The 14,864-nt window shown below is 43.3% G+C and overlaps 1 protein-coding gene across 6 annotated transcripts in view; it reads right to left on the bottom strand.

The window, feature by feature from the left end:
* Window positions 1–14,864, bottom strand: part of LOC138761668 (lectin BRA-3-like) — a 123,511-nt gene that overhangs the window by 33,071 nt on the left and 75,576 nt on the right. For 5 of the 6 annotated variants that reach the window (XR_011356421.1, XM_069934230.1, XM_069934220.1 and 2 more), the window contains one exon: window positions 13,433–13,654. The exons of the other annotated variant lie outside the window; for it this stretch is intronic. Coding sequence is in view for 4 of the 5 variants with exons in the window: in XM_069934230.1 (XP_069790331.1) it covers window positions 13,433–13,654 (222 nt within the window). In the remaining variant the exon portion in view is untranslated. The remainder of the gene's footprint in view (window positions 1–13,432; window positions 13,655–14,864) is intronic. 6 annotated transcript variants of the gene reach the window in all.

Genomic DNA, 14,864 nt, shown 5'->3' with positions numbered 1-14,864 from the left:
GGAGAAGGTCCTGAGTGCCGAGAGCCTCGAAGTCAACACACACCATCTGGAAACGCAGGCACGCTTTGAAATCTGGAAGCACACAATTGAAGCAATCATCAAGGCACATGCCGACAACATCCTGGACTCCGACAGAAAAAGGTGCATTTTACTGCACTCGAAGCTGGGTCCCCAAGCCTTCCAGGCACTCAAACACTGCACTAGGTACTCGAAAGCAATGAACACGCTAGAGACCATGTATAAACCACCCACAAACATGGTCTTTGCAAGATACCTTCTTAATATTTGTGCTCAGTTGCACGGAGAGACGGCAAAGTCCTACCTGGGAGCTCTATGTGAGTTAGCCATTCGTGCCTGGCAGAACCCAAGGTAAATAAAAGAGAGGTTGAAAGATTGATCAGAGACGCCTACGTCTGGGGTCTATGAGCGAGAGCCGTCAAGCAGAAGCTGCTAGAGGACAATATCTACTCCCTGGCCAAAACAGTGCAGGTAGTTCAAAACTTGGAGGGAGCTGCCCTGCACACTAAAGCCTTCGACTCCAGCCTTCCCCAGGTCTCCGCGTGGTCAGCACAGACAGCAGCTGTGGCCAACACCAGACGGTGGATGAACACATTGCTGCTGCAGGCACCCAGTGATCTTGTAAGTACTATGAGTCCTGGTGTGGGTCAGATAGTCGTCGCACTAAAACTGTCCGGCCAGAAATCAGAACTGTTCAAAATGTGGCAAGAAAGGCCAAAGTATGCTTTTCAAAGCCTGCTGGCAGCTCAGTAGCCCTCTACAACCAGTCTACTTCCTTCCTAGTGCCCGCCACGTGCGATTGCTGGGTGACGCCATTGCTCCCGCAGCTACTTTCGGCTTCCACAACCTCAGCAGCCCTACTTCCGGCTTCGCTGGCAACAATTGCCGTGTGCACACCATGTGCCCGGGTGAGCCATCGCCCTCGCCGCCTTGGTAAGATGTCACAGCTGCGGACTACAATGATGTAACTTCCGGCCCACAGAGTGATGTCACTTCCCCCAGTGCAACGAGCGCAGCTGGGGAGGAAGGCCAGCCATGTCACCACTATGCACCCCCACGTGGCACCACCATCTTGGGCCAGTCAAGTGCAGGCGCCACCGCCACCCGGGCCCTCCCAGGCCTACAACGAGCACAGTACCGATGACAATGATGACGTGGTCAACATGGGCACTGACCAGGCCACCCTACCGATGCACCCCATGCCACCAGACGCCGCTGATCACCACCAACCACACCCCACGCCTACGAAGAGCACCACTGATTAACACTCACGTCTCGTGACACCAGCAGAGAATGCCACTGGCCGCAACTCACCTCTGCCATCGGGAACAATGCCTCAGACCCTGAGATGGTCCTAGCAGCTACCACTCTGACCAGGTACATTCCTCACAGCCATGGACGCTCCATGATGGATGTCAAAATCAATGTGCAGGTATCGAAGTGTGTAATTGACAATGGTAGCACCAAGAACTTTATTCACCCGAGCATGGCCCACCCACTCCCTAAGAATCAAAATTCACCCCACCACCTTCTCTAATGCCTTCTCTACCCTGGACCAAACAATCAATACCTTTGGGCGCTGCTCTGCCAATCTGACTGTGGGGTAGGAGACGTACACCAAGGTCAGACTCCTGGTCATGCCCAAAATCTGCGTCTTGGTCCTCCTGAGCTTAGACTTTCAATGCCATCTGCAGAGCATCACCCTCACCTTTGGGGGGCCCTTACCCCAACTCATGCTCCACATCGCACCTCCAGCCAACCTCCACACTGCTCATTGCCCCTGCCTGCCTCTTCTCATACCTCATGCCAGACTGCAAGACAATAGCCACTAGAAGTAGGAGTTATTGCGCCGCAGACAGAGACTTCATCAGGGCAGAGGTGAAGCGGCTTCTGGCGGAAGATGCCATAGAGCCCAGCAACTCCCCATGGAGAGCCCAAGTCCTGGTGGTCAAAGGGGGCAGCAAGCCGAGAATGGTCATGGATTACATCCAGACCATCAACCGGTATACCCAGCTGGATGCCTACCCATAACTGAGGATAGCCAACATGGTCAATGAGATAGCCCACTACCATGTCTTAGCCACGATTGACCTGAAGTTGGCCTATCACCAACTCCCCATCCACCCTTGGGACAAGCCTTACACTGCCTTTGCGGCGGACAGGCACCTTTGCCAGTTCCACTGAGTTCCATTTGGGGTCACGAATGGTATCTCCGTCTTCCAGCAGGAGATGGATGGCATGGTAGACCGGCACAAACTATAGGTGACTTTCCCGTACCTGGATAATGTCACCATCTGTGGCCAGGATCAGCAGGACCACGATGCTAACTGGGAGAAATTTCTTTGGACATCCGAGGAGCTGAACCTCATGTACAATAAAGAGAAGTGTGTGTTCAGCACCACCCACCTCACCATCCTGGGGTACATCATGGCACATGGTGTCATTGGCCCAGATCCAGAATGGATGTGCCCATTAATAGAGCTGCACCTCCCCCCCCTCCCCCCACGCTCAAAGCCCTCCGCAGTGCCTTGGGTTATTCTCCTACTTCTCACAGTACTCATAGACGAGTACTCCTGCTTCCCTTTCGCCATCCCATGCCCAGACACCTCCACGGCCACCGTCATCAGAGCACTGACACAGATCTTCACCATGTTCAGCTACCCAGCATTTATCCAGTCACTGGGGATCTAGCTTCATGAGAGAGGAACTGTGCCAGTACCTGACAGCAAGGGGCATCACAACTAGTCACACAACTAGTTACAAGCCGAAAAGTAATGGACAAGTGGAGCGCAAGAACAGGGTAAACTGAAAGGCAGTCTTCCTGGCCCTCAAGTCTAAGGGGTGGACCATAGAGTACTGGCAGGATGACCTCCCCAAGGTGCTCTATCCCATTAGGTCATTCCTGTGCATGGCTACCAATGAGACCCCTCACAAACGCCTGTTTTCATTCCTCAGGAAATCAGTGATGGGAACATCTCCACCAGCATGTCTTGCATCCCTGGGACCGGTGCTCCTGTGTAGACACGTGCGGGCACACAAGGCCAAACCCCTGGTCAAGCAGGTGTTCTTCCTACTCGCAAACCATAACCACGCCTAAATTAGATTTAGCAGCGTCAGGGAGGACACAGTCTCAACCAGAAACCTGGCACCAGCAGGAGCACCCACTACAGCACAACAGCATCCTGCATCCCAGGACCACGCCGGCCTGACACACTCCCCCGAGCCCGGAGAGCTATGGGACACCCAAGACCTCCCCAGGCACCCAGGACTCACTTCAACCATTGGGGACGAACCCGCCCACCCCCCCACCCATCCAACGTATCACACAAACCCCAACCCTGGCCACCCCACCATGCTGCACCCCACCAGCCATTCCGGGCCCCACCCCTAGCCCCTGCTTACCCTCACCGACCTGTGGCCAGGAGCCAACCCTGTGACGGTCGCAGAGACTCCTACAGCCACCAGACTGTCTAAACTTGTAAATAATGTATGTTTTGGGGCTCTGGTAGATCATGGACTGCAACCTCCCCCACCCCGGGACAATTTTTAAAGACATGGGTGAATGTGGTGATACACCACTAGCCTACTGCAGGGGGAAACCTGTGTACCTGCAGAAGAGCACTGGAGGACCAGGCAACACCTGACTGGCTATCAATCAGCTGACCTGAATGGACCAAGCCCCACCCAGTCAGCTGCCAATCACCCTCCGGGATATAATCTAGATCCAGCCCTTCGAAGCCAATCTCAGAGCTTGCAACAGCATTCTCACAGCCAGCTCTGTCGAAGTTTATGTTGAATAAAGCCTGTCGAACAGACTTTATGGTTTGTGTATTGGCTTCTGTTCGATAGCGCACCACAACCCTGTAATAGTTTATTCATGGCAGCTTGAAATATTGCTGGCTCTGCTGATATTCCACAGAGCATTCAAGAATAGATCAATAATCCCCAGTGAGTATTGATCACTACATACTATTTGGAGTTGTCATCTAGTTCAATTTGCCGGTAGGCTTGTGATAAGTCAGGTTTAGTAAATTTCTTTTCCTCGTTTAAGGCGTGGAAGAGCTCTTCCACTCTGGTCTTAGGTGTTCTGGTATTTGCACGGCTTGGTTAATGGTAACCTTGTAATGTCCAACAATGCAAATTTCTCCATTGGCTTTTTGCACTGTAGGTGCTGCCAAATTGTTATATTGGATCTTCTCCAGAATTTTCTCATCTTCTAATCTGTTGAGTTTGGCTTCAATCTTTCCTTTGATTACAAAAGGCATGGTTCTGGGTATGCAAAATTTTGGTTCAGCAGCCAACTTGAAGAAATAGCTTTTCCTGCACACCTTGGAATTCCCCCAAGCCTTTCTCAAAAATGGAGTTTGTTTAGTTCTAGGTTGTTTTTACTCTCTGGACCAAAGTTCATTATCAATCAAGTTTCCATGCAATCCAATCAAATGTGGGATAGCTGGTTTCTTCCAAACAAAGCTGGTCCCCTAGCATCTACAGTGTAGAGGGGTAATTTTTTTGTTGTTTCTTCTTTGTTTGTTTTCATTGCATTGCATTTCCTGAACATTATGATTTCCTCCCCTGTCATGATCTTCAATACTGTGTAAGCTTTGTACATGGTAAGTATTGGGAAGAGTCATTGTTTTAGTTTTAATGGCATCAGAGAAACTCCTGTTCCTGTGTCTAGCACCATACGAAGAGATTTGCCATTAATTTCCACTTGGATATAGCATTCTTCTTTTCCATCCTTTAATTGGGTGTTAATAATTTTATTGGACACAAATAATGATCAAAACATCTCACAGTCATACTAATTTTCCTCTGAGTCCTTAAATTTCCCAAATTGTGCTTCTTTTCATTGTTCTTTGTGAGGATGCTTGCAGGGCCCACAGTGCCGACTGCCTGGTAGTTCATCAGTCCATGAGTGGAGTTCCCGATCCTCATCGCCAATCTGTTACATATTTAACAGACCACAGAACACACGGTACATGGAACATGGTGTTCATAGACTACTTTAATGTAAAACTAAAACTGTGGATTCTGACACAGTATATATGAGTAATGACATCATCACATTGTACGTGATGATGTAATACATAACACTTCACTTGAAAGCCCCGTTTGGGGCCCCAGACCATGGTGAGGCACAGGGGAAGGTGCCAGTGGGTACAATGGGTGGGGAGGGATGAGTGCACGATGGAATCACGGAGGGAGTGATCTCTGCAGAGGTCTGAGAGGGAAAAATGTGTCTGGTGATGCGATTCTGTTGTAAATGCAGGAAATTTTGGTGGATAATGTGTTGGATGCAGAGGCTGCTGGGGTGGTAGGAGAAAATGAGGGGGGTTATATGTTTGTTGCATCTGTGGGCAGAGGGGGTCAGGACAGATGAGCAGGAAATGGAGGAGATGTGGGAGAGGGCTGAGTTGATAGTGGTGGAGTGGAAGTCTCATTGTGGAAAAAGGCAAACATTTCAGAAGCTCTGGAATGGAAGACCTCATCTTGGGAACAGAGGCAGCAGAGACGAAGAAATTGAGAGAAGTGGATGGAATCCTTACAGGGGGCAGGGTGAGAGGAAGTGTAGTCCAGATAGTTGTGGGAGTTGGAGGTATTTGTAGTATATGTAAGTTGAAAGTTTGTTTTCTGATATGGAGTCTGAGAGATCCAGGAAGGAGTGAGTGTTATCAGAGATGGACCAGGTGAATTTGAGAACAGAGCCGAAGTTGGACGCAAAGTGGATGGAGCACTAGAACACAGGTACATCACAGGTACATGATGTAGTCGTCTATACACTGGAGGAAGAGTTGGAAGTAGAGTCTTGCCTGTGCAGCATGGATTGCTCCACAAAGCCTACAAAGAGCCAGGCATAACTAGGGACCCATGCAGATACTCATGGCTACTCCATTGATTTGGAGGAAGTAGGATGAGTTGAAGGAGAAGTTATTTAGAGTGAGGACAAGTTCTTCCAGGTGGAGGAGGATCGTGGTAGAGGGTGACTGGTCATGTCTTTGGCGCATAAAGAAGCGGAGTGCTTTCAGACCTTCTGTGTGGGGGATGGAGATATAAAGGAATCGGACATCCATCATGAAGATGAGACAGTCCAGTTCGGGGAATCAGACAATGGGATGCTTTTTTCTGTTTCTTTTTATTAGTTCTTTCTCTGTTTAATAGGACTTATATAGAGGGGAGTGAAGGGAGGGGTTCTCTTGATGATTTGCATTTGGTATGATTGTTGATTGTGAAATATACTTGCAATGATTGTGACAGATTATGGTATATTTTATATTATGCACTGATAAGTTTTTGTAAGATAAATTGTGGGGTTTTTTTATAGTGCAGGTCACAAACAAATACAAACACTTCAAAACAGATCTGATTTAAAATACCACAGGTCTGTTCAAGTCAGACAGTCGAGTCTCTGAGTGCCTTTGCAAAAACTTGAAAAGCAACAGATGAACAAACTTGGAAGATTAGGTCCAGTGCTGCAGTCTGTCTGAATGCAGTTTGCTGTTCTAGGAAGTTCATGTGGTTTTGCAAACAGAGAAAGTCAAACAGGCTTTTCTCTCTGTGTGTGTGTGTGTGTGTGTGTGTGTGTGTGTGTGTGTGTGTGTGTGTGTGTGTGTGTGTGTGTGTGTGTGTGTGTGTGTGTGTTAGAGAGAGAGAGAAAGAGAGAGAGAGAAAACAGTTCAGTAGCAGCAGCAGCTGGAACTGGAACATTGCAAGCAAGAAAGATTATGGAAAAAAACCTTTTTAAAGACGGGTTGTGAATTCTTAGTTCAGCCTGCTCAAAGCCCTTGTGGTCCATACAAGAGGAAATGGCTGGCTGGATAATGTTTCACTTGAAATAAGGGAAACAAAAAGGAACTCTGTGGTGAGCAAAAAGAAAGAAGCTATCATCTGGAAAACTCTGATGGGCAGGTTTCGTCAGCAAGACTCTGAAGTGGCTGATTAGAAGGAATCACTTTGTGTTCAACAAGCAATAAATCTCTCTCTGAAAACTGACAAGAACCTTCCTGAGTGGTAATCATTTACCTTCCAAGCACCAAAGCCTGGTAAAATTCATAAATGTTAAATTTTGTGCACAGTATAAGAATCGCCTGATACCAGTGAACTTGGAGGAGTGAGAAGGGAGATTGGACTGTAAATTAAAGAAATTTTCTGAACTGACACATGAACATTGCATACACGTGTGCTTAGAATTAGAGAGGGGTTAAATTAAGTTAATAGTAATAAGTTAATGTTTTTTCATGTTTAAGGATAATTAAAAGCAACTTTTGTTTAAGTAACCATTTGTCTTGGTGAATTCCTATTGCTGCTGGGTTTTGGGGTTCTATAACATTTGGGGGATCGTCTTCTCGGATTGAAAATTGGTGTTTTGTGATTTATTAGTTAATTGGTTTTCCAAGCTAATTTAAAGCTTGTGTGTGTGGAAAACAGCAATAATGGATGTTAGTACATTTTTGTCACTACCATAACCTGTGGAGCTGCAGAGCAAGAGAAAAGAGAAACCGACAATTATTTCTAAGGCATTAAAGCTGACTGAAGTCAAGCATTGGATGAGGAAAGTACAAATACAGGATTATTGTGAAATATTATATAGGTGAGGGAAAATTTGTTGATAAAGACTTAGAAAATTTTCTTGAGGATAGATCTGTTGAATTGCAATTGGAATTGGAGAAATTGAGGATGGTGGAAGAAAGAGAGAAATGGAACTTTGAGTTGCAGAGACAACAATATGAGGCAAACAAAGATGAAAATGGAGGAAATATGAGTTAGAGATAGCTGAAAAACAGAGGGAGGATGATGAAAGACAAAGAAAATATGACTTGGAAAAAATTGAAAGAAACACGGTTTCAATTAGAGAAGTTAAAAATTGAGATGAAGGAATGTAAGAAAATTGAGGATGTAACTCCTGGGGAGACGTTTTTGGCTAGTAGAGAGGTAAATCTAGTTCTTCCTTTTGATGAGGGAATTATAGATACATATTTTCAGATTTTTGAAAAGGTTGCTGAGAGCTCAAGATGGCCAAAAGAAAAATGGCCTCTTATGCTTCAAAGAGGATAGAAGGGAAAAGAACAAATGGCATACTCTGACTACAGAACAAGTGGAAAATTATGATACTGTTAAACAAGCAGTATTGAAAGCTTGTGAGTTGGTTTCAGATGCCTAAAGACAAAAATTTATGAGTTTGGTGCTCTGGGAAAATCTGGATGTTTTGACTGTTTTATGCCTCAAAAGGAATAAATAATGATTTTGACAGATTGAAAGAATTGATATTAATTGAGGAAATTTAAAGGTGTGTTCCCAATGAGAATGAATTATATCTGGATGAGAGGCGTGGGGATGTGGCAGAAAATGGCAAGGTGAGCAGATGAATATGCCCTAATTCACAAAAACAAATTTCAGAATAGTAATCCTGTTCAGAGGGTTAATGTGGAGCAAATTATTAATCCTGTTCAGAGGGTTAATGTGGAGCAAATTATTAATCCTGTTCAGAGGGTTAATGTGGAGCAAATTATTAATCCTGTTCAGAGGGTTAATGTGGAGCAAATTATTAATCCTGTTCAGAGGGTTAATGTGGAGCAAATTATTAATCCTGTTCAGAGGGTTAATGTGGAGCAAATTATTAATCCTGTTCAGAGGGTTAATGTGGAGCAAATTATTAATCCTGTTCAGAGGGTTAATGTGGAGCAAATTATTAATCCTGTTCAGAGGGTTAATGTGGAGCAAATTATTAATCCTGTTCAGAGGGTTAATGTGGAGCAAATTATTAATCCTGTTCAGAGGGTTAATGTGGAGCAAATTATTAATCCTGTTCAGAGGGTTAATGTGGAACAAATTATTAATCCTGTTCAGAGGGTTAATGTGGAGCTGACTAGTAAGCCTGAAACTAAGTTTGGGGAGAAGGTTGAGAGGAAGGATGAAGGTAAGGTGGGAAGGGACAGAACTTCTGGGTTTGTATGTTATTTCTGTAATAAACCTGGTCATGTTATTGTGATTTGTTTAGTGTTGAAAAAGAGATGAGAAAAGGAAGTATTACCAGAAGTGTGTATTCAGACTGTTGAATTTAAGAAGAGCAGATGCTCCAAACCTGGTAAGGGTGGTATGGATGTTTTCAAACTTTTTGTGTTCGACGGCTTGGTTTCAGTAAAGGAGGGAGAATCACAGGTTTCCAGTTAAAATTCTTAGAGATACTGGAGCTGCCAAGTCACTGTTGTTGGAGATTGTCTTATCTTTTGATCAAAAGAATGACACAGGGGAGATGACTTTGATTAAAGGTGTTGGAGGTGAGGTAGAGTCAATATCTCTTCACAGCATATTGCAGAATTCAGAATTAGTTAAAGGACCTGTTGTAGTAGGAGTTATTTCAAAGTTACCCATGCAAGGAGTCTCATTTTTATTAGGGAATAATTTGTCAGAGGATAAAGTTGGGTCAGTTATGAGATTAACAAATAAGCCTAGTAAGGATGAGGTTGAAGATAATTGTAAGATATATCCTGCATGTGCTGTAACAAGGTATTTTTCCAAGAACATGATAAGAGCAGAGGAAGATCCAGTTGATAGAGACTTGCCCAGAACCTCTGAAGTGGGCTTGAAAGAGCAGGTTAATTGTGAGAATAAGGATTTCTCTTTATCAAGGAAAGAGTTAATTCAGCAACAGAGGACAAAGCAGTAAGTGAACAGGAGATTAAAGAAATGGCCTGTGGATATGACTTGAAGGGTGAATTGTTGATGAGAAAATAGAGACCTTTGGATGTTCCTGCTATTGAAGAGTGGGGGAAAAATCAGATGGTCATTCCTAGAATTTACCGGCATGAACTTTTAAATCTAGCCCACAGTACACATTTGGATGGTAATCTTGGTGTAAAGAAAACCATGAATAAGATTTTTAGATAATTCTTTTGGCTTGATTTGAGGAAGGATGTTCTAAATTGGTGCCGGACATGTCACTTTTGTCAGGTTGTGGGTAAACCTAACCAGGGTCCTCCAGTAACTCCCTTGCAACCTATACCTGTTGTTGGGGAACCTGTCACTTGGGTTATTGTGGATTATGTGGGTCCCATGCCTAAAACTAAGTTTGGGAATCAGTACTCATTAACAAAATTATGTGTATGGTGTCGAGATTTCCAGAAGCTATACCATTAAGGAATATTAAAGCCAAAACAGTGGTAAAAGCTTTGGAAAGATTTTTTCACAGTTTTGGATTACCTAAAGAGATCAAGAATGATCAAGGATCTAACTTTATGTCTGGGTTGTGTCATCAGTTGATTTATGAGTTGGGAATAAAGCAGATAACTTCATCTATGTACCATCCTGAAACTCAGAGAGCTTTGGAAAGATTTAATTCTGCTGTTAAAAATATGATGAGGATTTATTATCTGGAGAATGGGAAAGCTTGGGATGAAGGCACTCATTTTCTGTTATTTGCAGCAAGAGAGGCTATGCAGGATTCATTAGGTTTCAGCCCTTTTGAAATTGTGTTTGGACATCAGGTTAGAGGATCTTTAATATTGTTAAAAGAACAGTAGGTTAATGAGGATGTGCAGTTGGATTTGCTGGATTATGTTTCTAACTTTAAAGATAGGTTACAAAAAGTGTGGACTTTGGGTCAAGAGAATTTAGAAATGGCTCAGAGTAAAATGAAGTGTTTATTTAACAGGAAAACTCAAGTGAGGAATTTTAAGACAGGAAGTAAAGTATTAATTTTGTTTCCAACACATGAAAATCCTCTGAGAGCTAAATTTTCTGGACCATATCTAGTTAAATCAAAACTGAATGATGTTAATTAAGTTATAAACACTCCAGGTTGAAAGAATAAAACTCAGGTTTTCCACATAAATATGTTGAAACTTTATTATGAGGATAAGGGTAGTGGTGAACCGTTTGTATCAGAGGTGTTATTTTTTGACAGGGTTGAGGAAGTTATGAACCATAAGATTATGGAAACAGAATCTTGTGAGGGTAACCTTAAAGAAACCATGGTTCCTGGGCACCTGTCTAACTCAGCAATTTTGGAAAATTTGGAGGAAAAGTTAGGCCATCTTAAGTCACAACAACAGATGCAGTTGAAAGAAATAATTTTGAAAAATGCAAGTTTATTTCCTGATGTGCCAAAAAGAATGTCAGTGATTTATCATGATGTGGATTGGGGAGAGGCAAGTCCCATAAAACAACACCCATATCAAATAAACATTCAGAAGAGTAAAATCATGGATCAGGAGGTGGAATATATGTTGAAAAATGATATTAGACCTTTGAATTCAGATTGGAGTTCTCCTTGTATTCTGGTACCAAAACCAGATGGAACTGTTAGGTTCTCTACAGATTACAGGTAAGTTAATTCAGTAACTAAAACAGATGCTTATCCTACACCAAGAATAGATGACTGTATTGATAAAATTGAGAAAGCTAAATTTCTTACTAAAATGGATTTGTTGAAGGGTTAATGGTGTGTGTTTCTAACTGAGAGAGGAAAGAATATTTCAGCTTTTGTAACTCCATCTGGTTTATATGAGTATAATATGGTACCTTTTGACATGAAAAATGGCCCTGCAACATTCCAAAAGATGATTAATTTGGCACTCCAAGGTTGACATATGCAGGTGCTTATATTGATGACTTGTTCACAAAAAATGACAAATGGGAAGAACATCTGAGGGAATTGGACAAATTGTTTGCAAAATTTTCCAAAGCAAACTTAAGTGATAATTTAGCAAAAAGTTAATTTGGACGTGCCACTGTGACATACTTAGGTCATGTAGTTGGTCATGGCAAAGTTGCACCTATTCAAGTTAAGGTGAATGCAATTTCTGAATTTCCTATTCCCAATGGCAAGAAAGGAGTGAGAAGGTTTTTAGGAATGGCAGGATATTATAGGAAAGTTTGCTGAGGTTGCTCTTTCTTTAACCAATCTTTTGAGAAAAGGGGAGAAATTTGTGTGGACTGAAGTTTGTCAGACAGCTTTGGAAAATTTAAAGGAGATGCTATGCCATTACCCCTGTTTTAAAATCTCCTAATTTTTGACAGACCATTTTCTTTAGCAATGGATGCCAGTGAGGGGGTAGCAGGTACAGTTTTATTGCAAAAACATAATGAAGTTGACCAATCAGTTGCCTACTTTTCAAAAAAATTCAATGTTCATCAAAGGAATTATTCCACTTTTGAGAAGGAACTGTTGTCTATAATATTTGCTCTGCAGAATTTTGATGTATATCTCAGTACCTCTCATGAACCAATTGTGATATTTACTAACCACAATCCTCTGGTGTTTTTGAATAAAATGAAGAATATAAATGAAGATTGTTAAACTGGAGTTGAATATTGCAAGAATATAATCTGCAAATTAATCATATCAGAGGTACAAATAATGTGATAGCGGATTGTTTGTCAAGATGTTAAAATTGAACATGTAAAGAAATATACTCTCAACATTGGGTTACATTGTTATTACATAATATATTTTGCATTATTATCACTTTAGTGGTTACCACTCAGGAAGGTTCTTGTGGGTTTTCAGAGAGAGATTTGTTGTCCCAGGACATCCACAACTGATTCCTTTTCAATCAGCCACTCCAGTGTCTTGCTGATTAAACTTGTCCCCTTCAGAGTTCTCCAGATGATAACCTCTTTCTTTCAGGACACCACAGAGTTCTTTTTTGTTTCTTTTATTCCAAGTGAAACAGTAGACAGCCAGTCCTCTCCTTTTATATGAACCACAAGGGCTTTGACCAGGCCATCTTCCAAATGGGGCTTACCACAAGCTTAACAGCTTGTCCTGTTCCAGTCCCAGCTGCTGTTGTTGGCCGTAACACTGCAGAAGTGATGTGTGTGTGTGTGTGTGTGTGTGTGTGTGTGTGTGTGTGTGTGTGTGTGTGTGTGTGTGTGTGTGTGTGTGTCCCTCTGACACAGAAAGAAAGCCTGTTTGACTCTCTCTCTACTTGGAAAACTACATGACCCTCTTAGAACAGCAAGCTCCCCTCCAGACAGAAGGTGGCTCTGACAGGCTCTTTCATCTATTGCCTTTTTGTAAACAACAATCCATTAGTGAAATCTCTTGGGCACTCTCCAAAGCTCTTGCAAAGACTGTTGTCCCAAACATGTCTAGCATGGGGCAGAGCTCCAGTATTTTAAACAAGATCTGATTTTAAGTATTTGTATGTGACCTACTCTAACAAACCTTTCCCAATTTATCTCCCAAAAACATATCTATATATTCTGTCACAGTAGCAGGAGTGAAACAACAAAGTTCAAAACCTTCTCTCTTCATGATTGTGCCCCCACAAGTTTCAGACAATCCTACAAACTTAACTTGTGTTAGTTGTGACTTAATGCATTTTGACATGACTTGGAAAACTGCCCCGAGTTTAATTTTAACAAGTTTAATTAGAACTTAAAGATAACTTAGCTATAAACAGCCAATTCTTACCTGATGGGATATAGATATTGGAGGAAGAATTGTAGACAAATATGGCTGAAGCAGTAAGAAGATAAAAAAGTTTAGGAGTCTCAGTTTCCAGTATTCCAGTGCATGCAGATCCTTGCTTCAAGCATGCAATTTTAGCTGTGGCCAAATTTGTTTTTGAAGGGTATGGATATTGATGTTTGACAACCAGTCCCATTCTCTCCTTTTTCTCAAACCAGTCCATATCTGAAAGGAACATGGTTCAATATACATCTGAAAAACTATTTGTAAAACGAAGAACAATATTAATTTACAGACTTCAATTCATTGGCACATAACTTACTTTCGGAATGCTCTTCTTCATGACTTGCTTTAAATTCAATGCTCACAGATAATCCTGGCTTTCCACAGCAAAAAGAAATTAGCTGAAAGTGCATAAATCTTTTATGGAACAATACATCAAGGTCCCAGTAGTTGGACCAGCAGAAGATGGACCAGGAGGAGCCAGCGACCATCCACGTGGTCTCACCCTCAGGCTCCCAACATTTTGGGTGCCGCAGCCAAATTTGTGGTTTGAGCATGCCATAGCTCAGTTCCAGCTTCGACACATCGCCGCCAACGACACCCGCTACTTTTATGTCATAAACGCACTCGATCAAGACACAGTGGCAAGGGTCATAGACTTGCTATGGCAGCCACTGGTGCAAGGCAAATACATGACCCTCAAAGAGCGGTTAAACCACTCTTATGGGCTCTCCCAGCACAAGTGCGCCATCTGATTGCTGCATGTAGATAGATTGGGGGAGAGGGCCCTGTCTTCCTTAATGAGCGAGATGCTCACTTTGATCGAGGGCCACAGCCTTGCCTGATCTTCGAGCAGATCTTGCTGGAGCAGCTGCCTGAGGATATCCAACTCTTGCTCACAGACAAGGACTTCAGCATCCCTCAAAGGGTTGCAGCCTGGACAGACATGCTCTGGAGAGCGAAGAAGGATCCCAGCGCCATCGTAGACCACATCAGCAAGCCCCACAGACTGCTGGCGGCAAGACCAAGACCAGCAGAGAGGCAAGTTAATACCCTGGGATAATTCTGCACTATCATCAGTGATGGAGTGTGGGGGCTTGTTGGTGCTGCCCACCCTGCAGGTTTCTAAGATTCACCCTGGCCAACAGTCATTGATAGCTGCAGCAGCTGTCCCATGTGATAGCCTCATCTACATTTGGGACTCCTTGTCGGGTAGGCATTTCCTGGTTGACACCGGTGCCGAGATAAATGTCCTGCCCCCACAGGTCTTGACACCCGCAATGGCAAACGATGCCCAACACTGAGGGCAGCTAACAGTTCCTCCATCTGGACTTTTGATACTGCACCATCCCCCATCGGTTTGGCAACAGGTGCTTTACATGGACCTTTACCCTCACAGCAGTGGCATAACCGATTCTGGGGACTGACTTCC

This window comes from Narcine bancroftii, chromosome 1, assembly GCF_036971445.1.
Source record: "Narcine bancroftii isolate sNarBan1 chromosome 1, sNarBan1.hap1, whole genome shotgun sequence".
NCBI lineage: Eukaryota > Metazoa > Chordata > Chondrichthyes > Torpediniformes > Narcinidae > Narcine > Narcine bancroftii.
This window is presented reverse-complemented; position numbering and strand designations above follow the sequence as displayed.